Source organism: Pseudopipra pipra, chromosome 3, assembly GCF_036250125.1.
Source record: "Pseudopipra pipra isolate bDixPip1 chromosome 3, bDixPip1.hap1, whole genome shotgun sequence".
Taxonomy (NCBI): Eukaryota; Metazoa; Chordata; class Aves; order Passeriformes; family Pipridae; genus Pseudopipra; species Pseudopipra pipra.
The window spans coordinates 91,391,691-91,416,351 of NC_087551.1; the positions used below are offsets into that span (position 1 = coordinate 91,391,691).

At 37.4% G+C, this 24,661-nt stretch overlaps 1 protein-coding gene across 34 annotated transcripts in view; it reads left to right on the top strand.

Moving 5' to 3' along the window:
• DST (dystonin) overlaps window positions 1-24,661 on the top strand; it is a 311,288-nt gene that overhangs the window by 143,120 nt on the left and 143,507 nt on the right. For 30 of the 34 annotated variants that reach the window (XM_064650251.1, XM_064650255.1, XM_064650253.1 and 27 more), the window contains 20 exons: window positions 10,224-10,336; window positions 10,472-10,578; window positions 11,092-11,211; window positions 11,542-11,637; window positions 11,717-11,844; window positions 14,776-14,869; window positions 15,210-15,364; window positions 16,235-16,697; window positions 16,785-16,913; window positions 17,117-17,194; window positions 17,308-17,469; window positions 17,566-17,670; window positions 19,331-19,426; window positions 20,705-20,830; window positions 21,217-21,369; window positions 21,622-21,776; window positions 21,921-22,047; window positions 22,622-22,805; window positions 23,801-23,958; window positions 24,318-24,496. In XM_064650251.1, the coding sequence (XP_064506321.1) occupies window positions 10,224-10,336; window positions 10,472-10,578; window positions 11,092-11,211; window positions 11,542-11,637; window positions 11,717-11,844; window positions 14,776-14,869; window positions 15,210-15,364; window positions 16,235-16,697; window positions 16,785-16,913; window positions 17,117-17,194; window positions 17,308-17,469; window positions 17,566-17,670; window positions 19,331-19,426; window positions 20,705-20,830; window positions 21,217-21,369; window positions 21,622-21,776; window positions 21,921-22,047; window positions 22,622-22,805; window positions 23,801-23,958; window positions 24,318-24,496 (2,928 nt within the window). Of the gene's footprint in view, window positions 1-10,223; window positions 10,337-10,471; window positions 10,579-11,091; window positions 11,212-11,541; window positions 11,638-11,716; window positions 11,845-14,286; window positions 14,636-14,775; window positions 14,870-15,209; window positions 15,365-16,234; window positions 16,698-16,784; window positions 16,914-17,116; window positions 17,195-17,307; window positions 17,470-17,565; window positions 17,671-19,330; window positions 19,427-20,704; window positions 20,831-21,216; window positions 21,370-21,621; window positions 21,777-21,920; window positions 22,048-22,621; window positions 22,806-23,800; window positions 23,959-24,317; window positions 24,497-24,661 lie in introns of those variants that run through there. The other 4 variants (XM_064650279.1, XM_064650269.1, XM_064650272.1 and 1 more) reach the window with 4 other exon arrangements.

A 24,661-nucleotide genomic window follows, 5' to 3' on the forward strand; every position in this document is an offset into this window, starting at 1 on the left:
AGAAAACAGACCGACCAGCTCGTCTTACTTTCTAAAGGAAAAAGATGAAGTATGGAGGACAGAAAAAGATTAATGTCATACCTGTATGTTTTTGTAAAAATGTGTGCACTTATTTTTTAAGTTTTATTTTTGTATTTTCACAGCTTTTATAATAGAGAGGTAATTTTGCTTTAAGCATTTACAAAAGGAATTCCAGCAGGTGTAATATGTGCTTGTGTAACTAGATAATAGCATTTAATGAGTAGCCCCAGTGGTGCCAGTGTGGTGAAAAAACATCTGTTCAGGAAGCCCTGCAATCTTAGTTCTCAAATAAAGCCGTGTTTTTTAAGTTCTAGTCCCAGTTGTTAGGTCTGTTCTAGTAAATGAAGTGGGTCTAGACCCTGCTTTCCAGCCCTGAGGGTGTGATACAGCGGGGCTGGTGCCTGCATGGCTGAACTCTCCTTCTGTCCCCCATACAGAGTGCAGCCCCTTGAGTCCTAGGTCAGTGTTATCCCTTGAACTGAGCTCATGGATTGCCTGGGAGACTGTGATCACAATGGACCATGGTCATGCTATGGGAAAGACTAGTAATTAAAGGTCATGAGCCCTTGATCTGCCTTCTGTACACTTTCAGCATAGACATGTCCAATTATGTCTGGACTTCTAGGTGAGTTTCAGCAACCATACCAAATTTGAAAGACTAGTTAGGAGAAAAAGGGGTAAACTGTGTTTAGGTTGAGCAGCAGTCTGATAAGCAAGCAGGACTGTAGTCTTTCAGGGTTTAAGACAAGAAAACAATTGAGGTTATTTCATGTAATGCTATACCCAGGCTTGCTGAGACCACATGCAAACAGTTGTCTACAAATTTTGGCATCCCCTTACAAGAATTTAAAGTATTAGAAATGCTGCATAGAGGGAAGGTGGTGATAGAGCACAAGAAAAATGCCTTTTTACTGTATTGTTAAAGAAATGTGGGGATCTGATCCAGAGGAGCCTTTGCTATTGGTAAGCTTTATGCAAAACCTTAATGATGCCTATAGTTTTAAGTTGCATACAGTTTTAGAGAGTGAACGAGGAGAAGATGGCTACTATTCCTGGACAAAAGAGGAAGAGAGGCTAACAGTGAATGTAGCATGAAAAGAGTATAGGTACACTAAATGCTTCATGTGGGAGGAAGAGGAATAGATGCTGCAGCATGTTCCCAGAGGAAGTAGCAGTGTGACAGCTCCATAAATGCTACATAAAGTGAGAGAGGGTCACAGAGCTTTTCTTTTGAAATATTTCTATACTAACTCCATATACTTTCAGAATTACTAAGTGGATATATTTTTCGGAGTGTGGTATACCAGGGAGAAAGCTATATTCCTGCCTGCTAAATAACTGTTTTGGTTTAGAACAAGCCATTTCAACCTTACCCAGGATGATTTGCTATGTATGTAGAGTTAGTTGAACACTAACTCCTGGCTGGCATTGCATATGGCATCCCTCTGATGTTAAAACATGTTGCAACCGATCAGGTACTGACATGAATACATTCCTTAAGGGAAGGGATAGTAATGCCTCAATTTGCTGAAACACGTTTAACACCCTTGGGGAATGACTGAGAAAGAAACTAAATATTACACAGTGTCAAGCCTTAAAATGCTAAGGGATATGTTTTAAATAAAGAGATTGGGTGGGTCTGCTAGTTTTGGCTTGCTGTTTTGTGACTTGTAATTTATTGTTACCCAGCTTTAACAATAAGAAAATGTGAGTTTGGTTGTGGTGCTTTCCCTTCCCACTCACCTCATTGTTGAAGAGTGTGGTTCTTTCTGTTTTCAGTAGTTTTTGTTATGTAGAAGAAGCAAACTTGGTGTTAAGAATTGGCAGTTTGGGGAAAAATAAACTGCATTGCAGATGCTTAAAAATACTGACAAGTAGACATGCTTTTAACATTACTTGCCTGAGTATATTTCTCATGAGTTTAGAAATAGCAAGTTACCTCAGCTGCAGTTTAATTAGATGCACTCAGAAGAATTCTGTGATGGCACTGGGTAAAGGCACTATTAAAATAGTGCTGGAAGCGTGCCTGCAATTTTAACATCTTGTGTTGTGGTGGTGGTTAGCCTTAGTGGGTATTAGATGGAAGACTTCCAGTCAGTTGGATTGATTAATTTCAGATCTGGACTTAAAATGATCCCTGTGTATGTTGTACTGGATCCTACTGCTAAGTAGCAGCTGAATAACAGTTTCCTTTTTGGAATAAGTCAGAAAAAAAAAATGTTGGGATGAAATCAAAACTTTTCTCTTGCCTAGACCAAATGGGAAAAAAGCAAAAAGTAAAGCTTTGGATTGAAAGGGTAGTTTTTTGTGTATCATGTGTTTTTTACTCTTTGATCTGCAAGACCAAGACATCTAAGGGTGTTGGAAGTCTTTATCTGAAAGGGTATGGTGTCTGAGCAGCAGTGGCATATGCTCCCATGATAAATTGCACAAGGAGAGGTCTTGGTCTTCAGGCAATGCCTTGGCAAATTTATGGCACATGGAGAAATGGTTGCCTCCAAGGCAGGATGGCACAAGGAGCCTTTAGGCAATTGCTTGAACTCATTGCAGTACCTCACCGTTCTTCCTTGTTGGTAACTGTATTAATCCCACTGGGAAGCCAGTGTGTCAAGCAGTCACTGCTGTGGTCTGGAGGGGGTATTCCTAGGATGCAGAACAGAAAAATAATTTGATTTGGGTTTCTTCATTGTCTTTTTGGTTTTCAAACACTCCATTATTTATGATTGTTTCTGTAGATTGCACAGTGTGGGTTGAGGTTAACAGCTATGAGCCTTTTTCCTATTTAAATTTTATTCTAAGTAAAAAATTGGCAAAGTTACTGCACCCTTTCTGGTTTTGTAATGACAGAAACAGCTCTTAGTACAAAGAGAATGTAAAATCTGTTTTTAAAGCTAGTGAAAGGACTGACAGGTCCTTTCTAATTTCATTCATGTGTGTACTGATCTCGAAACCTACATTGCAAACTTATTGCCAAGTTATGATTAGGGTTTGTTTTGCATGGCTAAAGCTGAACTCCACATTTAACTAATAGATCTTTGATAGTACAATGTCTTAATTGTGTCTTTATCTAAATCAGTTGGTATGGCATGTTACAGGTAAAGTTTTGCAGTGGTAACAAAGGTGGGACAGGAGGCTTCAGTAGGTTTATTAAACTCAGTGCTTATCAAATCAAGGGCATACACAATAGAAGGAATGAGCTGTGTATATTGCTAAGGGCTAAATGATTAAGTTAGGGCATCTGATGGTTTTTGTTTTCCTTATTTTTAGTGCAGTTAAAACATTCATTAATTTTTTTAATTGGAAGTCTTGATATAATATGTTGGGATGTCTGAAGAACAGACAGGAAATGTATCTGTAAATAGTATGCCCTTGTTGCACCATTACTGGAAATACATTTTTCAGATTCATTAATTGTATCTGAAAACTTATGTGAAAAATTATGAAAAAAATATACAAAGGAGAGCTGAAGAGTTCAGATCACATGAAAATTTTTCAGCTCTTGAGCTAATAAAAAGGCATTATTGTTCATCTTTATAGAAGTGTTGAGCGAAATCTGTAGAGACACATAAAATCAAGTATAGTGCAGGCATTCCTGTCACACCAACACAAGACAAAACCAGAAAGAGGATACAAGTCATAATGATCATGCAAAATGCGTTAATACTGTATGATATTGATGGTAGGGACTTGTGGAGCTTGAGATAAGTATTTGCCTCATACTTGAACGAATAATATGCAACTGTATGTAGCAGCATGCTTTTTGGTTTATTGCAGTTGTAAGAATAAAACTTTCCTATAATGATAGTTTTCAATTAGAAAACTTCAATTTTCTCTGAATTCTGACGTGTTGCCATGATGACACTGCTCAGCTTCACCCACTGGTTTGATGCATTGGAGTAATTTTTGTATCACCATCTCATGTGGTAATTGAAGATGTTATCGTAATATGGTTGAACAGTCATCTTAGTCTCACATTTGAAGTTACATGAAATATTTTCCCTGTCTCGCCGCCCTAGGAGATATTTCTAAAAAGTCATAAAATATTTATGTAAATTACTTCAAATAGTCTGTGTCAGGTGGCCAAGACAAGGGTTTCATGGAATACTTTGCACTGGTTTCCACCATTAAACTTCCAGTCAGGTGTTGAATGATGAGCTACCAGGTGTGACATACCATGCTTCTCCGTAATTACTGTAGTAAAATTTGGTAGCCTTTCTGAATTTGTTTTGTATTAATTGAATGAGAACATTTTCAAGAAGCCCTAAACAAAACTGCAGTAATCATTGGTATAAAGTCTGTGAGATCCAGTTAAGCAATTCTGAGTTTAAAATGTACAGTATTGCTTTATTTTTCTGTGAGTGTCAGTCTCAAGTCATGTGTGTTCTTTCTTGTCCTGTCTGGGTGAATCTGTTAAAAAGAACCAAAACTATTCTTAATAAAAGTGACAGTGGATAGTTACATGTCCTGTGAATGCTCAAGGCTGATTACTTTTCATCAGACCTGTCCTGCGCATCACTCTTTGCAACTCCTTTTCTGGACAACTTCACTTAATAGTGTTGTAACCATAGTTTGGAAGTCCTGCTTGTCTTTTGACTATTTCCTCTGAAGGACAGCTTCTTCATTTAGGTGCTTCATCACACTTAGGTCTGTGATTTATCTTTCATGTTTAGTTTTCTAGCTTTTTACTCAAATGTTGTTTGTGAGTGTTGAGCAAAACCATCCATCTAGCAGACCCATGAGCCCCTGGACTAGTGCCAAAGAGCTTGAGGCAAGAAGGGTCACCTGGTTCGGACATCTGGACGTCTGGTTCAAAACTTACTTTTGCCAGTTGCAGATGTTGGCATGGAAATTGGTGCTCACATTTGTACCGAGGTCTGAGTCTGAACGTATCTTTCCTAAACATAAATCAATTAGCAAAACTAAGCTAAAAAAACTCCTCATGTGATTGTTTTGTATACAGATCCTTCTGAGACAAATCCACAGCTTTTTTAAGAATCCAGAGCTTCTGAGAGGGGGGAAGCCTAGGATATAGTGATTCAGGATAGGGTTTTTGACACCAAGAAACCTGCTACAGAACCTTATGCTGTGTGTACACATTGTGGTCCTTGATTCTGATGATAAAGGAGATCTGTTCCTCTACAATGCTACAAAGTCATACCTCCTTGCCATTTTTGAGCAGAAACTCTCCTCTTCCTCTTCTCTCTAAGTGATCAGACCATCTCTGAAAAAGGATCAGGAAAATATGGTAGGCATATGTATTAGGAAAGGGTACTTCCAACACTAAAATTAGATCTCATGGTTATGGCAGTGTACAGAGCACTGCATATGCAAACATGAGGCATCCACAGAAGTGTGTGGGTCACAAAAACAATATGTATTAGTTGAAGTCCAGCAGTCATTCTCATTGTGTTGCTTCCTCAGTCTTTCTGAATCTTTGGCAAGCTGTCTTGAACAAGACTTTACATGAACATTTTGTGTTTTCAAATTCCCTTCTTTGCAATGTTCTGCCATTAACCAAAATCTTCAGAATAGATGATAATATATTTCTTGTGCTCTCTCCTGAAATACATGTTGAATCCTATCTGTTTCAGAAGTCTGTCTTGTCTTTTTTCAAATTTTATTTTATGACTGTGTATTCTGGCATGGTCTTTATTTTGTTCCGGTAGTCCTCCCATCCCTGAAAAATGCATGAGTCTTTCTGGCACACATCCTTTTCATTTGTCTATGATCAATGAAACAAAGTACTTTTTTAATTTTATAAGCATTTTCTGATTGCATCAGTGGAAAAGCTAACTGGACTGTAGTGATGTGATACACTTCACTGCATCTTCAGTCATATTTTCTTTGAGAGTTCTGCTGGTAACACAATATTGGTATTTCTGCTAAATATAAGCTAAGAATGAAATACCCTTTAATATCAGGTATTACTCAGGCAGTGTGCAGACTTTTGACTGAAAGAGAGTCGTGCAGATTAAACAGCTTAGATGGTTCATGTAAATAACTTCAGGCTTGTCAGCCTTCTGAACCCAGTAACAGCATTTTCAAGTGGAATATTCCTCTAATGTGTATATTTATGCTTTAGGAAAGTTAAACACTGTTGTAACTTGGGCAACTGTCATCCCGGAACAGTGAGGAGAAGGATGTGATTTCTTCATCATTGACTGGGAAAATTAAAGTTCAGTTAAACATCTTTTTCCATTTTGAGATGTCAAATCCCTGTCAAATCTAATCTTTTGTTTTGTTGGGCAAATATTGTAGCTGCTAGTTTGGATATTGAACTGTTTTGCTAGGTATTAAGCTCTGGCAATGAGAAAATCTACATGTACCTAACTTTATTTATTATGTACAACTCTTTGATTTCAAGGAGTTTTTGCAGAATAGAAAACTTGCATTTGAACCATGTAACTTGCATTTATAACCCCCTTAATTTCTTTATGCTGTTCTGCAGATATTGGTTACTTGCTTCTCTTTGTGATGTTAGGCATTTGTTTTCTTGAATTGATCATAATTTTGCCAGTTTCCTAATTGAGGTGGTATTAATCACACCTTTCCCCCCCACTTCTGATACAAATTGTGTTAATTTCTAACACCTACACTAAGATCTCAAATGGCAGGCATCAATCTTTTTATAAATGGAATGATTAAAGACTCTCAATGTAGAAGCCAAACCCCTTGACTTAGGTGTGGCTGCAGCAGAAGCATCTTCTTTGCATGCAATGTTCCAGCTCAACTAGTGTTTGGGATGTTTATGTACGTGTTCTCATGGCAAGGCCCCAGCCTGCTGAAAAATATTCCATAAGATGACTCACATTATTATGACAGAAGGTAGAGTCATTGAATGTTGCTTAAAGTGCATTTAATTTAATTTGTTCTTGATTAAGCATAAAACCACTTAATAGTGCTATTCAAATTGATATAAAATATATTTATAATACATGATAAATAGCTTCTAAAAAATTCATGTATTTTTGCTATAGCCTTAAAAAATGAAAATGTTTGCCATGATAGATGATGCTTTTAAATCTAATGTTTACTTCAATTAATACAATTAAATAAATATGTATTAGAAGGATACTCATCTCAACAGCAATTTCAACAGTTAGTAGTATTTCCATTTAGTGGACAGGTATCTCTGCAAGCTTACGGCACATAAAAATGACATTGTTTTCTATTTTAAATTGAGAAACCCCCCCCTCCACTACTAAACAAAAGGAACAATGTGGCAATCTGATTTCCTGAGCCATGTTTTTTGGATGCATTTTTCTTGGGCTAAAAACATTGTTTACTGAGCTCTGGGAGGAAAGCTCCTTTTCCTGTGGCTTTGCAAGGTGTCCCTCTACTATTTGCTAAGAGGAAGGGGTGACCTGCAGAGGGGTAGGCCCCAGACCCCAAGCAGCATGCATTTGCTGTGGCCAGTACCAGGTGCTTTAGCATTCAAGTCATAATACTTGTTGTTGCCCTTCCATAACCCATGAGTAGGCTAGTTCTCAGGCAGCTGTGTAGCTTTCTGTCTGCTTCCAGAAACCGAAGGCAAGCACTATTAAGACAGACACAAATGCCATTCTCTGTAGTATTTTCTTCTAGATCAAAACTTTAGAGAAATATAGACCAGTTAATCTAGTTCAGTATGCTATGTGCTAAATGTATAATTAACTGAAAATAGCAGTACTCATTGTAGTTTTTCTATGTTCTTAAGGAGAAACGGGAATAACCGTATTCTGGTAGGAGTTGCAGGGATGGGAAAGTATGTTTAAAAGATGGGGAGGCATCTCACAAAGTAGACTTTTCTTCAGCTGGGGAGTGAAGCCACAGCACCAATGTAAAATGATGTATTATGCAAGAGCAGTAGTTTTTATTGATTTTGTTACCCATATCACAGTGAGAAAAATGTTACCTCTTCTTCATCTAAATGAAAGCTTTATTCTAAGGAGATTATTGTGTCAGTGTCTCTGCAGCTTGCAGCTTGTTTTCAGGGAATAGTCAAGGCCTTTACAACTTGTTCTTTCATGTTCTGAGAGTTGGCAATCGAACAGGCAGTGTAAAAGATTATTCTTGGGACATTTTTATCAAGCGTGAAACAAATTTAAAGAAGGCAGGAGGAAAAAAAATAACCAAACCAACAGTGTTACACTTAGAGAAACCTGATTGTCTTTTCAAAACTGCTGTTAAAGCAGTCATTATTACTCATACCATCTCTATTATTATGGCTGAAACAGGAGTGTTCTGTTTTCTAACACTGTCTTTTATTTTTCATTAATTTTCTGTGCTGCTAGCAATGGAAGGTATTGGTTTCACTGCATTGTTTTTGTTGCACTGAAATTTAGAGAAGAATAGTGTGAGCTTGATCATGCTTCCACTAAGCATATTGGAAGTGGAAATTCCCACTGCTTTAGAAGGATTATATTGCACTGCTAAAGATTTATTATTAATTAAATGTTCTTTATAGACATAATGGGTTCTGTGTTACCATCTGTCTTATAGACTGGTCTTCAAAAAAGCACAAGGAAACCAGTGATTCTAAATGCCTGAAAAGCAATAGATTTTTATTTACAGTGTCCTTGTAGTTAGTTCAAAGATGAGCTTGTATTGAGTTTCCCAAAGTTAATACTATTTTGTTATCCATGGAATTTGGGGTATTGCCAAATGAAATGTTATCATTAATTTTGAACAATGTGATATTTAACAGTTTTATTTCTATCTGTTGCAATTATTTAAAGCTTCTGCTACATACAGCCAAGAAAATAGTTTCTCTAGAAACAAAAATGAGAAAATTAAAGAACTGAATTTTTCACTAAAAGTTGTATGCCATATTTTTTTCTTTTGGTGTTTTGTGAGTCTGGTTTTCAGTAGTGTAGGATTTCAGTAGTAAAGGTTTCAGACCCTTGTGGCTCTAGTTAGCTTCAGTGGGATGAATTTTTGCTCAGCATCTTTGGAAGTCCCTTACTTTTTGGTGTTACGGCTAACAGAATTCCAGTGCTGAAAGAGGCAGAGAGTAACATACTCTGCACTGAGAACTGCAAAATCTAAAAGCCAAGTCCTACACAGCAAGCTAAAAGGACAACAGTAGTTTTGGTCTGTTCAGCCTGGAGCAGGGGAGAGACCTCCTTACAGTCTACAACTTCCTCATTAGAGGAAGAGGAGGGGCAGACACTGATACCTTCTCTGTGGTGACAGTGACAGGACCCAAGGGAATGGCCTGAAGTTGTGTCAGGGGAGGTTTAGGTTGGATATTAGAAGAAAGTTCTTCACCCAAAGAGTGCTTGGGCACTGGAACAGGCTTCCCAGGGAAGTGATCACAGCACCAAGCCTGACAGAGTTCAAGAAGCATTTGGATGATACTCTCAGGCACATGGTGTGACTGTTGGGGATAGTTCTGTGCAGGGCCAGGAGTTGAACTTGATGATCCTTGTGGGTCCCTTCCAACTCAGCATATTCTGTGATTCTGAAGCTTTACATTAATTTGAAACATTAAAGCAATGATGCTGATACAGAATTGGTACAGGATAATACTTTTGGGCCCTAAAAATGTTTACAGGTAAGATTGGCTTAAGACAAGCATTCCATTAAAACAAACGTATTGTGGCTGGCAGTGGAGTTTAGCAGGATGAAGGTGTGAATGTGTAAGTGCAAGGAGCTAAGAGTTTTCTATAAGAGAACTGGCGGCAGTGTTTTAACTGAAAGCAGGGCTTCAATGTCAATGTCTGCCATTAGAAGACTTTAAAGCTCATCAGGAATAGGTTAAAGTGATATTTTTTGTGACTAAACTTTTTTACTCTGTGGGTTCTGACACGTGGTGAAGAATTTGATGAAGAATGACTAAAAACTTGTAAAAACAGTAGAAATTAACTCCCTTGTGTAAAAAAGAAAAGTGAGTTCAACGCACACCCCCCAAGTGCAGTGGAAAGGACAAGGCATCATAATACAATGGCAGTGGACATGAATAAATATGCATAAGAAAATAGAGATGGATACAAGGGATGGATAGAAACATTAGCTTGTAGATAGAGAAGTGACAGTGTTGTAATTGGTTGTGTTTCTCAATTAGCAGTGACCTCAGCCTATTCACCTGATTTTAGTGAAATCCTTTTTAATGAAAACTCTGTTGCTGTATCCATCCATGCTCTTGGTTTGATTTACCAATACAGCAGTGATTTCAAACCGGTAAAGAGTTGTAACCAAGTGTTACTGTTCTTATTTGACAGGCCGGACCTGATAGACATGAATACCGTTGCTGTTCAAAGCAACCTTGCAAATTTAGAACATGCTTTTTTTGTAGCAGAAAAACTTGGTGTTGCCAGACTTCTGGATCCTGAAGGTAAGAGAGTTGCAGAGGGCTTTGTTGCAAAACCCCTAGCATTAAAATAAAATTCAATCTGCCTGCAGGTTGTAGCATATTTGCGGGCATTCTTACAACTATGTGATAAAGTGGTGTTCTGTCTTGCTCTTTTAGATGTCGATGTTTCCTCGCCTGATGAGAAGTCAGTAATAACTTATGTGTCATCACTTTATGATGCATTTCCCAAAGTACCAGAAGGTGGTGAAGGCATCAGTGCAAATGTAAGTAAGAGAAAAATACTTGTGCTTCATTAATAAAATTCTGGATTTCAGATCCAGAATGTTAGCTGGATCTTCCATAGGACTGCTGTCACACTTTTCTTTGACATGATTTTTCTAGGTTGAGATTTTAGAGTCTTAGCTGTTTCATATTGTGGACATGAAAATATCTGTGCTAAGAGCTTAACTAAAAACAATATACCTGAAGTTGGAAAAAGATCAATTCATAGTTCTTACTTTTCAGTCATGGACATATACATTTTGCCTCTCTGATTATTATCAATCTCAAGTTTACTAACCTAGAAAATACCGTGTTTTCAGTGGAATTATTTGGGACCAAATCATATATTTGGAAACTTTAAGTGGGCTGTAATGAGCAAGTCAATATTGTTTCAGAATTGCAGGATTTCAAAATCTTTTTTTATATGTGTGAAGACCTCAGTCTTCAAAGCTGAAGCAGAAATGATGTCTCAGATGATTTTCATCTGTTCTGTAATCTGGGTTTTGCTTTGGCAGGATGTTGAAGTCAAATGGGTTGAATATCAGAATATGGTGAACTACCTCATGCAGTGGATCAGACACCATGTCATGATAATGTCTGACAGAACATTTCCCAACAATCCTGTGGAATTGAAGGTGAGATGTGATGACTTAAACTTTCTGTTGGAATTACACTTTATGTTACTGACTCAAAGCAAGCTTGAACAAATGATGTGCTTATTGATTTATTCAATTAAAGCAACTCTAGAACAGTACTACTTCTTGACCTTTTCGAAGTAAATAAATACATTACTAACATATGAACAACCAAAAGCAAATCTTTAGTTTGACACTGATCATTTTTTGTAGAACTGTGGTAGTACAGTATAAAGGTAAGCTTGTGAAGAATATTAGGAAAGGGTTTAGAGAAGAAGGTTATATTAACTATAAGTAAAAGCTGACGATGTTTTTTTTATGTTTCTTTAGGCACTTTATAATCAATATTTACAGTTTAAAGAAACAGAAATTCCACCAAAGGAGACAGATAAATCAAAAATTAAACGTCTATATAAACTGCTAGAGGTAAGTTTTAGCATGCATTGAAATGTATAGAAGTTCCCTTTCTGTGGCTTAAAATAACAAATATGTATGAATTGTTAAGGTCTGGATAGAATTTGGACGCATCAAACTTTCTCAAGGCTACCATCCAAATGATATAGAAAAAGAATGGGGAAAGCTTATTATTGCCATGCTGGAAAGAGAGAAGACTCTTCGACCGGAAGTGGAGAGGTACGGTAGAGAACGTTGGACAGGCTTGGTTAATATCTTTTCTGTTGTTTTAACCCATACTGAAATTTGTAAATACCTTCTTCCATGTTAAATTCCACATTATTTTACTAGATCAAGTAATTCTACTTTTGTTCAAGGCCTGAAGCTCTTTACCTGCTTCATAGAGGCAGGTCCAGAGAGAAATAACTTCTGTGGTCTCAGATGGTCAAGATGAACAGTATCTGTGCCTCAGATCATCAAAGCACTTACACGCAAATATAGCCACCTTCTTTGTACAGTTAGTCAGAGCTGGGTTTATATCAGTTCACTGTCTCATATAAGCACCATCCTCATCCTTTACATGAAATGTGTATTTCACTTGCTGCACAACTTTGTGGGCTAACATCCTGTTTAAAGATTGTTTGAGTTAGTTGTTCTCAAGAGCACACAAAACACTTAGATGTGCAAAATGCATAGTCGTATTCCATGGTAGTAGGATGTGTGACACCGTTTTGTACATTGTAGTAACATACCAGCATACTAGCAAAATACTGAGCATTATTAAACTCTTGATGCAGTCTGAGAACATTTCTCGTTTTTAATGGTATTTCTTAAATTCTATGGCGGACACAGGTGTCATCCGTTCATTAATTAAGAAAAACCCTCTTTTCTTTAAATTCTTTTTGGGGCTTCTGCATGGGGGTAGATATAGACACCTGGGTCTGGATTCATTCTGCTTAACTTTAAGCATCCAAAGGACACACCTAAGATCTGAATCACTTTCTAGAGAATCCTGTCACTGACTTTCTGGTGACAATAGGGTGATCCTTCTCCTTGCTCCTAGGTACCTGAAAGTAGGTATGAAGAATCCGGATCATTGTATAGGAATTCCTCAGAAAGAGACAGATTTCAGCCAGAGAAGATCCCAATGACAGTCAAAGTTAGTTAAATATGTGTCATGCTTACAAAAGCAAGAGCATGACTGAAACAGCAGATTCAGTGGGAGGTGTTGATTCACAGCACCCTACTATGGAACAAGTTCCTATAGAGGAATACAGAGTTGTCCCCTGCAATACAGAGGTTGTCTGCTTTATGCAGAGCAGAATACTGGAAAGAAGCAGCAGAAATACAGCCTGCTAGGTCTTGTAGGTTAATCTATCCCAAGATGCCAAAAGCGAAGTTAGTGTCTGGCTTCACCAATAGAAATTCTGTTCATACTTGCAGAAAGCTGTATTATCTTTGTTGAGAAGATGTGTAAATGATGTTAGTTTATTTATTTTTTATTCATATGGATGGAGCACAGGTAAACAAATGTGAACCTAAACTCCTTCCCATATTTCAGGAATGGTAAACAGACTGACAGATCATAGAGTGATAGTCACTACACGTGGTGGTCCCTGTAAAATGAGAGAGAAAATTGCTTTAAGTTATTCTGGCTTAGTCACCAAGTTAAGATTATCCGTTGTTCTGGGCACAAGAATGTCATCCATATCTGTTGTATTGGTTATTAGTGCATCTCATTAATATGAGGTGTTAATACAGCTCCTGGGGTAAAATTTGATTGTGGCAAAAATGTGACCTGTAATACTGAAATTTGGTAAGTAATAAAACTTTGCCTATAAGTCTGGTGAACACATCTGAAAGTATCAACACGGATAGACAATGTGTGGCCAGATTGGTGTATGGGATCAAACTTATTATGATGTCAGTGAGGAAAGTGCCAGACTGAGTTCTAGTTTGCAAAACTAGCAGAGTTTGGCATGCAGCAGGGGTGTGTCTGTGCCTTTGCTGTGCTCTTCTGTGTAAACAGTCACCTTGTGGGGTGGGTGTGGTTGTTCAGGAATCCTAAAAGCAGGGGGTGAAATACTGAAAAAATCACCCCTAACCCAGGTTCTGAGTTAAAATGTAAAGGAAAGAGCAGTGATCAGATTTTTCTTACTTGTTTTGTGGTCAAAGCAGCAAGAAGCAATTGTCTGTGAATGTAGAAGAAGGTAAGAGGAAATTTTCAGGACATAGTAGTGAGACGGCAGATAGTAAACATGCATGCTTGAACAGTGGAGTAGTGATGGTGGGTTGGATGGTGTACAGGTGTCTCAGATTATATTGTTATGAGCTGATTAACCATGATACTCTCCCAGTTTTATTGTGCATTTCCGTTTGAAGAAAAAGGAGTCAGCCCAACCTAGAAGTTATTTGTACTGAACTGTTGAGTGAGGATTTCACACTTTGCTTGTTTTTGAAACTTTTCATTGAAGAGTGAGAAACACTGCAAAGAGTTCTTTTAGTTCTTACTTGGCTTTATAGTTATTTAGTGACACTTAAATAAAATATTTGGCATGTCTGTTTCCTAGAGACGCCCTGATGTTGCTGCCTAGTCTGTACTTGCAAAGCTTTATTGCAGGGTAGAGAAGCCAAAAGCAAGGTAGCATACATAGCCCCAGGTACAATCCTTTGAAAAGCTGGCAGAATATTAATTGCTGGGTTTTGAATGTGCGTACTCAAGCCTATTTAAAGGAGGAGTGCTAGGTGTTTCAAAAGCCAGTAGTGGAACTACATCCCTAGAAGCTGTACATTTTGTAGGAGTTTTATCTTTTCATTTTTCAGCAAATGTAAACAACCAGAAGGACCGTGCTCTGGATGTAAAAATGAATAGCAGCAGTTATAGCTATCATAGCAGCGATTCACTGTTTAGCAACAGTACTAGTACTCAAACCAGCGTTGATTCTAACGAGAATTTCCTTTCTGTTAATTGTGGTCCCACGCTGATTAAATCTTGTATAAGCTTTGGTAATGGCACCTTAGAAGGGAACAGGTAACTTGCCATATGTATTTGTGCTTTGTGTTAGATGCTGTTGATTAATTTGTTTGTTTTTAAAGTCATACAACACTATTGGTAAATATAAATAACTTTAATACTTATTGATTTTTCTGAAAAACTTTGGCATCACCTAGGTTGGAAATGCTGCAGCAAATTGCAAACAGGATTCAGCGGGACAGCCGGAGCTGTGAGGATAAACTGATACTTGCCCGGAACGCTCTGCAGTCTGTAAGTCAGTCAGTGATTTTACTTGTCTGTATTCATAAACTTATAGCAGTACAATGGCTACTTAAAAAAAAACCTCTTAAGGATTTTTGAATGCAACCTTCATAGCTGCTACTTTTGTTTTTGTTGTACTGTTAATATAGCATGTCTTCAAGAAAATACCACAAATTGCCTAGAGTAGGTTGTGTTACCTTCTCTTTTTGTCAGTAGTTAGATAAAATCCTTCACAATTGTTTTGAGATCAGAAGAAGTTTTTACAAAAAAAAAATAAATTAGAAATTCTTACATCTGATTTCCCTTTGGTTTAGCTGCAAGCCTTAATGACTTTCTCTTATTCATTAAGGACACCAAGCGATTGGAGTCAGGGCTCCAGTTCCAACATGAAGCAGAGATAGCTGGCTATATTCTTGAATCTGAGAACCTTCTCCGTCAGCAAGTGGTTGATGCCCAAATTCTTATTGATGGAAAATACTATCAAGCAGACCAGCTTGTTCAAAGGTACTTTACAGTGTGTTTATGTAAACAAGTAAATGTCCCAAGTGTGGATACCCCTTACGGACAACATTTTCAGTTCTTTCTGTCGGTGGATAAATTTATCAATCTGTCACTAGGCACCCAAATATCAGGTGGTTTGGTGGGTACATTGTCCACAAATATTGAAGACAAGAGGAACTGTTTGTACTTATTTGTGAAAATGAAATAGTTCCCCTGAACATGTCTTAATGTTTAATGTCTACTAGATATTTGTGTGTAAAGATGTTAGCTTGTGTTATTGTACCTAAAATGTGTTTAAAATTCACTAACTTTGATTTTTTTTAAATGGGGGCAAGATTTTAGGTGATACCTATAGGTTTATTAACAGGTAAAAAGTGAGGTAACATGAGGTTATATGTGGCAGTGTGTACAGTCTTGGCACAAAGAAACATTTAAACAGCATAATTCAGTTTTATGAAGAAGTGGCTCTAAAGTTTTTTCAGGATCCGTCCTGGACTGGTTGAGATCAAGCACATAGCTCCTTGGCAGTGAACTGCAAGTGTTTGATCTACTGCAACATGTAGTATCTTGTAAGATTTCTGGTTTGCTGATTGTTCACTGGAATCGTATATAGTGCATGTTAGTGCCCATACCATGCTGATTTTTTTAGTCATTGCCTGATTTCTTCATCTGTTATCTGTTTAGAAGTATAAGCTGACATATTCTGTACTTTCTGATAGAAGAGCTTTTTTATAGATATTTAAGTGTGGCTAAAGTGTAAGAGATCATGTGAATTCAAATCACTACTCAAATCAGTTCAGCATGATAAACCTTAATCATAAGCATTCACTGAAGTTATTTTTATTTATTTTTTCTCTTATTCTATTTTAATAGAGTTGCAAAACTTCGTGATGAACTGATGGCCTTACGGACTGAATGTTCTTCTGTGTACAGCAAGGGGCATGCACTGACCACAGAGCAGACAAAGCTTATGATATCAGGAATAACCGAAAGCTTAAACTCAGGATTTACAACAAACCTAACCCCTGAAATAAATGCTGCAATGACCCAAGGTTTAACACCTACTTTGACTTCTTCCAGCTTGACATCTGGCCTTTCATCAGGTCTTACTTCCAGACTGACACCAACTATAACTCCCGCTTACCCACCAGGCATCCCACCACGGTTAATCCAGAGCTATGTGACAGGAGTAGACAGTGGGACTCTGCAAACACTCAAACTGATGCAAATCAGAAAACCTCTTATGAAATCAGCTTTTGTGGATCAGAATTTAACAGAAGAAGAGGTGAACATGAAATTTGTCCAGGACCTATTGAGCTGGGTGGAAGAAATGCAGGTACCCATCTTTATGGAAACAGTCCACTTTTAATTATTATGTTTACTTCTTGTAGAACATGGCTAATTTTTTCTTTCTTTTTGTAAGGTGCAACTTGATCGAACAGAATGGGGTTCTGATTTGCCAAGTGTTGAAAGCCATTTGGAAAATCACAAAAATGTCCACAAAGCTATTGAGGAATTTGAATCCAGCCTTAAAGAAGCCAAAATGAGTGAGGTACTGCACCATATTCTTTATTTCTTTGGTTAATTTCTCACTGGGTGATCCATAAACTAATGTTGAATTTTAGAACTATGTTTGGGTTTCACAGTCTTACTTTTACTTCTGATCTCTGGATGACTTTTGATGAAATCGGGAGATCTAGCAGTTTAACATATCTAACCTTTCTGTTGTCTTTTGATCTCATATGCCAAATACAGATCCAAATGACTGCTCCTCTTAAACTCAGTTATGTGGAAAAATTGCACAAACTGGAGAGTCAGTATTCAAAGCTCCTGGTAAGTTCATCATTCCTCTTCCATGTCCAGCTTTTCAGTGTGCATAATCTCTCATAAGGGATGAACTTTAAATTCTGATTCTTGTAAATATTTTTCTTTTCTTTTTAATAAAGAACACATCGAGAAATCAGGAAAGGCATCTAGATACTCTTCACAATTTTGTGTCTCGTGCTACTAGAGAATTGATATGGCTGAATGAAAAAGAAGAGGAAGAGGTTGCATATGACTGGAGTGAGAGAAACTCCAATATAACAAGAAAAAAGGAATATCATGCAGTATGTATTGTTAGTATAATCCAGAGAGAATAATTAAGTAATCTTTGATAATTTAAGAGGTTTCTAATACTTTTTTTTTTCTTTGTCTGGAAAAAGGAATTAATGAGAGAACTTGATGAAAAAGAAGAAATTATAAAATCAGTACAAGAAATAGCTGAACAGTTGCTTCTTGAAAATCACCCAGCCAGGCTAACCATTGAAGTAAGTTAGTAAAAACAACACAGAAACAGCAAAAGTTTTGGGATTTAACAGAGCTTAATTTTGGGGGAAAAGAAGGGAAGTGCTAACTTAGATGAAATTAAATAAGACTCTAAATAAAAGGGCCTTTTTTTCTTTGTTCTTCAGCATCTCTGTCATATCTGTATTCCAGTTTTCAAAAAATAACAACACTTTTATAAAGTTACGGATACATCTTGGATTGCTTAGATGAAATTCCCCTAAACTGTAAAATTAAAATTTTCAGAGTTGGTCTGTACAGAGGTTTCTGGTCACGCACGCAGCTTTTAGTGTTATTGATACAAATTGCATTAGCAGACCAAGGGCACAGAACAGTCCTTATGTGGTTTCTTTCCTGTTGGATTGAAAGAAGTTTCAGTGAGAGCTTTTCTAGTCGTTTACTCTACCTGCAGCTTCCTATTATGATTTAGAGTTGGTTTCATAACTTATTTGTCAGTGAATTATGAAACCTGTTTGGATGTTAAAAATATGACCAGGTGATGTGATTTACTTCAGGCTTGAATCAAGCGCTATGTACAGAAAATTTACTGTAGCTGTTATAGGGTCATAACAGGTTTCCAAAGGAGAATGTAAAATGTTTTTACTTGTAGATCTTCAAGAAAAGAGTAGATACAGACAGTAGGTGGTAAACATTGAAACAGTGAATAGCTGAGTTATTATATAGGAATAAAAAAAGTCAGAAAAAATGGATTTTTATTGTTCTTCAGCTCAGTGAGTTCACATCTTCCTAAACTGGAAACTTGAAGAAAACTCCTCCCTTCCTTCCTTCTCTGAATAATAAATGACTTTTTATGTAATGTGGGGATTTCTAGTCCTTAAAAGTATATGCTATTCTAATGGTTTCCTATCAGTGTAATATACTAATGTATTAAAGATGCGTGTTATGAAACCAGGCCACCGCAGTGACAATGACTGTGCAGGTTATGCTGTCTCCAGTGATGCTACGCTGGGATATTTATTAAAAATAATAATAAAAAAATCCTTTTCTACAGAAGAACCTATGCATTAATGCATCACTTTGAAATTCCTTGAAGCCAGTGGAAAAGCTGTTTTGAATTCCCTGAGAATGGGAATTTAAAATCCGAAACCTGTGGCTGATTTCCTGGGGGCGAGAGCGGCCCCTGCTGGTGAAGGCGCTTTAAATTCCTGTGCGAGTGTCACACTGAGTTATCCATTGCAGCGAGTCCTGGTTATTTCTTTTGTAATTGTGTGGTCAGTGGTACTTTAACATCCGATTTATGCCCAGGAAAGAATGCATCTGTTTTGATTGAGTAAATAGAGATACAGAATTGTAGATGAGCTTAGACTGGAGGAACCTTTGGAGTTGTACTCCAGCTCTTGCTTGAAGCAGTGTCAGGGATTTGTTTGGCCCAATTCTGACCAGGCCAGAGGATGGTGATTTCACAGTCCCTCTGGGCAAGTTTTCTTATGTTTGACTATGCTGTAGTGACAGGGGTTTTTTTCCTCACATCTAATTGGAATTTTCCTTGCTGCAGCTTGCCTTTCCAGGGTGAGGAGGTCAAGTTTAGCTTCTTGTGTTTGCTATGTTGCTTGCATGTTTCCTAAAGGTATTCAAGTTTTAATTGTAATTTCCTTTTTTAAAATATCTCTCTCTTCCTTAAAGGCCTATAGAGCAGCAATGCAGACCCAATGGAGCTGGATTCTCCAGCTCTGTCACTGTGTTGAACAACATTTGAGAGAAAATGCTGCGTATTTTGAGGTAAGAAAGTAAATCAATAAAATTGTGAAATGTTTTAAGTTATGTCCATGGTCAAAAAGTTCCACCGGAAGTGCTAGTTGTTCTCTCACAGTAGTTGTAGAATTGACATTTGTCATGTACAGTCATTAGATGATGACCTATGCTCCCACAGTGTTACCATGCCTGTATTTCTTCACTACAGTTATATCAGTTCACAGCAGATAAAAATCTGGCCTTAGATTTTTTTCACTGATGCAGCTGGAGGTGGAGACTCTGAGAAAGAAGCCATGTTCTCTCCCTGTTGTGCACAACAGCTGTTAATACAGCTTCTGCAGATGATGTAGACTGGAGGATGGGAGAACATATTCTAAATGGTTATTCCAGGACTTCTCAGAAGGAAATAGAACGTACAGTATTAATAATAAATGGAGCAGAGAACACCCTGACAGCAGACAGGTCCAACTAAACACCCATTTGCTTGCCTGATTATCATCCATCCACTCAGCAAATGATGCAGAACTCAGTTACTGAGTTTTTGGTTTGTTAGTTTTTTTGGCTTTTAAAAAATCTACTTTTTGAAAATATTTAAATTATAAAGAGTAATCTTTAGTGTCTTCTGGGTTAGATGACTGAAAATAAAAAGGATGTGGTGTTGGGATAAGATTCCTTTGGATTGAGAAGGATGGAAGCCCAAAGTGAGGAAAAGGCCACTGTAGAAGACAAAGCAATTGCTGCTCCTACTGGTCAGGATAAGAAGTGGGAATTCTGGATTTAAGGAATGAGATTTAAGGGACAGAATGGGGTGAGGATTGTCACAGGGCATTTCTGTTCTCGACTGTGCTTAACCAGGACCCTAGTTTGGGGGTGCAGATGCCCAAGCAGAACTGTCAAGTGTGGCAGCTCACTTCCCTTTCTACACAAAATGTTTGCCCCTCTGCTCCCTGGATTTTGCAGCTAGTTTCTACACTATATTCTTTATATATGAAAGTAATTGTAATTCCAAAGAAAGCTTGACTTCAGAAAATTTTTCCACTTCAGGAACAGTAATTAACTAAAGTTCAATAACTGCTCAATTAATTTTGCATTTATATAGTACCAAGAATAACCGGTGTGTACCTTCTTGAAGAGTACATTTAGACATGAGGTCATGAATCTCTCTGCATGTGTGGTGCAATGGTCACTTCAAGCAACTAGAAAAGGTTATTTTTAAAAAGTCAGCACTTGAAATAAACTTTGGTGTAGCTGATTGTATACTTTTTAGGTTGTTTAAAAATAACCCTGGTATTTATCTCATCCTAGTTTTTCAGTGATGCCAAAGAAGCCATGGAATATTTGAAGAATTTGAAAGATACCATATACCGAAAATACAGTTGTGATAGATCAAGCAGTGTTCATAGGCTGGAAGACCTTGTCCAGGAGTCTATGGTAAGAATTCGAGGACCCTATTAACATGAGTTACAATGAAACTAGAAATGTGTAGAATTATAGTTGGATATAAAATGCGTTAAGATTATTCATTTAAAGTGAAGGGAAAATAGTTCATTTTTCAGAACTTATAAATAAATAGTTGTATTTATCCATTTGCAAAGACTGTTTTTCACAACTTTAAAAGACAGTATTATGTATTTCTTTATATTTACAATACCAGATGTGGTAAACCAGTGGCTACAGAAAGATACTTTGTTCTTGTAAAATGTGTTACTTTTAAGATACACAGTAGAAGTCAGGAAAAGTAAAGCTTAACAGGATCAAAGAGGCAACACTGAATTCTGACCATCTCTTATGACGTATTCTTTTCTTAACTGTTCTAGGAAGAAAAAGAACAACTCTTGCAGTACAAGAGCACAGTAGCAGGCCTTGTGGGGAGAGCAAAGGCAATAATTCAGCTGAAGCCAAGAAACCCTGACTGTGTACTCAAAACATCCATCCCAATTAAAGCCATCTGTGACTATAGACAAATTGAGGTTAGAAACTTGAGTTTCTTCAAACCAATTACAGATGTAAAAATTCAGCTAAAGTTTTGTTAATTACCATGTTCTAGAGAAAGCTGGGCTCTAAATTTCTTCCACCCTAGTAAACAAGAGCAAATCCCTGTGTTGGAACATTGGTTTTGTTGTTCTGTTGCTTATTTGTAGACACCGTTTGCAGAAGTGCTTTGTATGATTATTTCATAATGCTTGGCTCATCAAATTATTCTGCTTTTCTGTTAATACTAGATAACTATTTACAAAGATGATGAGTGTGTATTAGCAAACAACTCCCATCGTGCTAAATGGAAAGTCATTAGCCCAAGTGGTAATGAGGCCATGGTTCCATCTGTATGCTTTACAGTTCCTCCACCAAACAAAGAAGCAATAGATACAGCCAACAGGTAGGGACAAAACAAAACTGTCTATTTTCTGTTAAAATTAATTTATGTGAAGCTTGGGTTAAAAGAATATCTTACAGGGTGGTTGTTTTTTTTTCTTTTTCATGTGTTACCCTGATCTAAAGTTGGAATTTTTTCATATTTCAGGATTGAACAGCAATTTCAGAATGTTCTGGCCCTTTGGCATGAGTCACATGTAAACATGAAGAGTGTGGTGTCCTGGCATTACCTGACAAATGAAATTGAAGCTGTTAGAGCTGGCAATGTTGCCTCGGTATGTGCTATGACTAGGAAGGGCTCTTAACCATTTGCTGGGAAGTCATAGGATACACTTCCTGGAAATGTATAATCAGTGATTTGCAGCAATCCTCATCTTCCTTGTGGGATTAGCTGGCAGCAGTAGCCATGCTGGTTACCAGTGTGCAATGTTCTGCCCTGATCAGTCTTTTCACAGCTACATTTGGGGAAGGAGCAGAGCAGTGGTGTTAGGAAAACTGCTCGCAGCCTGGTCTCCTGTCGTGAGCAGAGACCTCTTGAAAGCAATGAACAGTAACTAAATTCTGCATTTTGTGCTGCAATAGTCTACCTTTCTTCATTTATGGGAAGATTAGCTTCATTAGGCTAAGGTTTATCTTCCTGAAGATGGCCATTATTTATTCATGCTACAACTTTTGACTAACAGCGGAACAACTGTGAAGCAACATTTAGTCTTTCAAGCTGAGGACAGCTGAACACTCATTCCTCCATAATGCATTTTTTCATTCTTGTACATATCTGTTACTTGAAATGGGAACTGTGTGAGTGATGCATCATCTCTGACTGTGCTTTGGGTTTATAATCTGTTGCAGATAAAGACGATGCTGCCAGGTGAACATCAGCAGGTTCTAAGCAATTTGCAGTCCCGCTTTGATGATTTTTTGGAAGACAGCCAGGAGTCCAAAATCTTTACAAGCTCCGATACAGCACAGCTGGAAAGGGAGGTTAATGTTTGCAAGCAATACTATCAAGAGCTTCTTAAGTCTGCAGAAAGAGGTAAAACTTAGTTTAGTGTGCTAGAAAGATGCCCTCATGAAAGAGATTTTAGTTCTTGATCTTGAGACCTGTTTTATCATATTGATATTGTTATCGCCTCAATTCTTTTGAACAGAGAGTTGTTTTCACAATGTACACAATTATATTGTACTGAAGCTCTAATTTTTTGTATTAACTTTGTATATATTAACTTGTGTACCAAATATTGTTGTGTTACTTAATATATAGAGTACTACAAAAAATTTACACCCAAGAATTTATTACGTGCCTTACAGCTCACTGTTTAGTCATGCCTTTCTTGCTTTTGAGTGCTGGAAATACAACTTGATTACTTTGTTGATTTCATAACAGAATTAAAACTCTTTTTCAGACTGTTAAGGCAAGAAAAGCATCCTAGGTATTTCCCTAGCTTCACAGAATGCTTGTAGTTACTGTTCTCTTAATGTACTTTTTAATACATTGAGAATAGAAAGCTTAAAACGTCTGTTCTGATTTACTGTTGAGTAAATCAGTAATTTAAAGAAATACAGTAGGGCAAAGCTGATTGCTTTATTAGCATAGTTCACTGCACTTCAGGAAAGATGTGTTACCCTGTGCACTGGAAAGAGAGAATTTAAGGTACCTGATATCACTGGTTGAGAGAATCAGTCACTGAGTTTAGCAAAGTCTGCATAGGGGTGATACCTGTGCCTGGGATGCATGGCCACAGACAAAAGTTTTCCATGGGTGAGGAGATGATCTAATAACAGTAAAAATTAAGGGTCCCTGAAATTTTCCTTGTAGCCAAAATTCCAAAGGAAACTGATGGCATTTCAGCCAGTCACAGAAAGACTTCACACAGAATTGCACAGAATACGCCAAGTTGGAAGGGACCCATAAAGATCATTGAGTCCAACCTTTGTAGAACGATGACTTTATGAAGTGTTTCATGAGACAATATGTTGAAAATGACATGATGACTTTGCTTATAACATGTGCCTTATTTCTTTCAACAGAGGAGCAGGAAGAATCTATTTACAATCTGTACATCTCTGAAGTCAGAAATATCAGACTACGGCTAGAGACTTGTGAGGAGCGGTTAATACGGCAGATCCGAACACCAATGGAAAGGGATGATGTACATGAAAATGTGCTTAGGATTTCAGAGCAAGAGGTGAGCCTTTGAGAAAGTCTGTTTTACCTGGGGAAAGAGTTTTATTTAAAAACAAATATATGCAGGCATTTTGAGTGTAGCCAGGGAGGTTTACACTGCATCTTGTAAAGACGAGTCCAATATTATGCTTGGGTTTATGAGAAAAAGAAGATGATAAATGGTGATGATAATCACCATTTGATAAATCACCAGATGATAAATTCTGTTAGTTTCCCTATTATACATTTGTTTCCTTTCATTATTTTTTATGTTGTCCACATAAAGCAAGCAAAGGGCATACCTGTACTGATAGTGATATGTAGAGTATGTATCAGGTTGATGTAGGATGAAAGCACTGTCAGTCACCTTTCATTTTACAGAAACTGAAGAAAGAACTGGATCGACTGAAGGATGACTTGGGAGCCATCACAGATAAATGTGAAGAGTTTTTCAGTCAGGCTGCTGGTTCACCTTCAGTCCCTACCCTGCGCTCTGAGCTCAATGTTGTTATTCAAAACATGAATCAAGTTTATTCCATGTCTTCCATTTTCATAGATAAGTATGTACTATGGTATCTTTCATCACACCTTTTAGTTCACAGTTTTCTCTTCAAAATGAAGATATTAGTATGAATAATATTGATCTAGGAAAGGGGAGTTAATATTTTAACATTTTATAAAGGGGTGCCCCATGATATGAAAAGACTGAAGAACACAAATGTGTT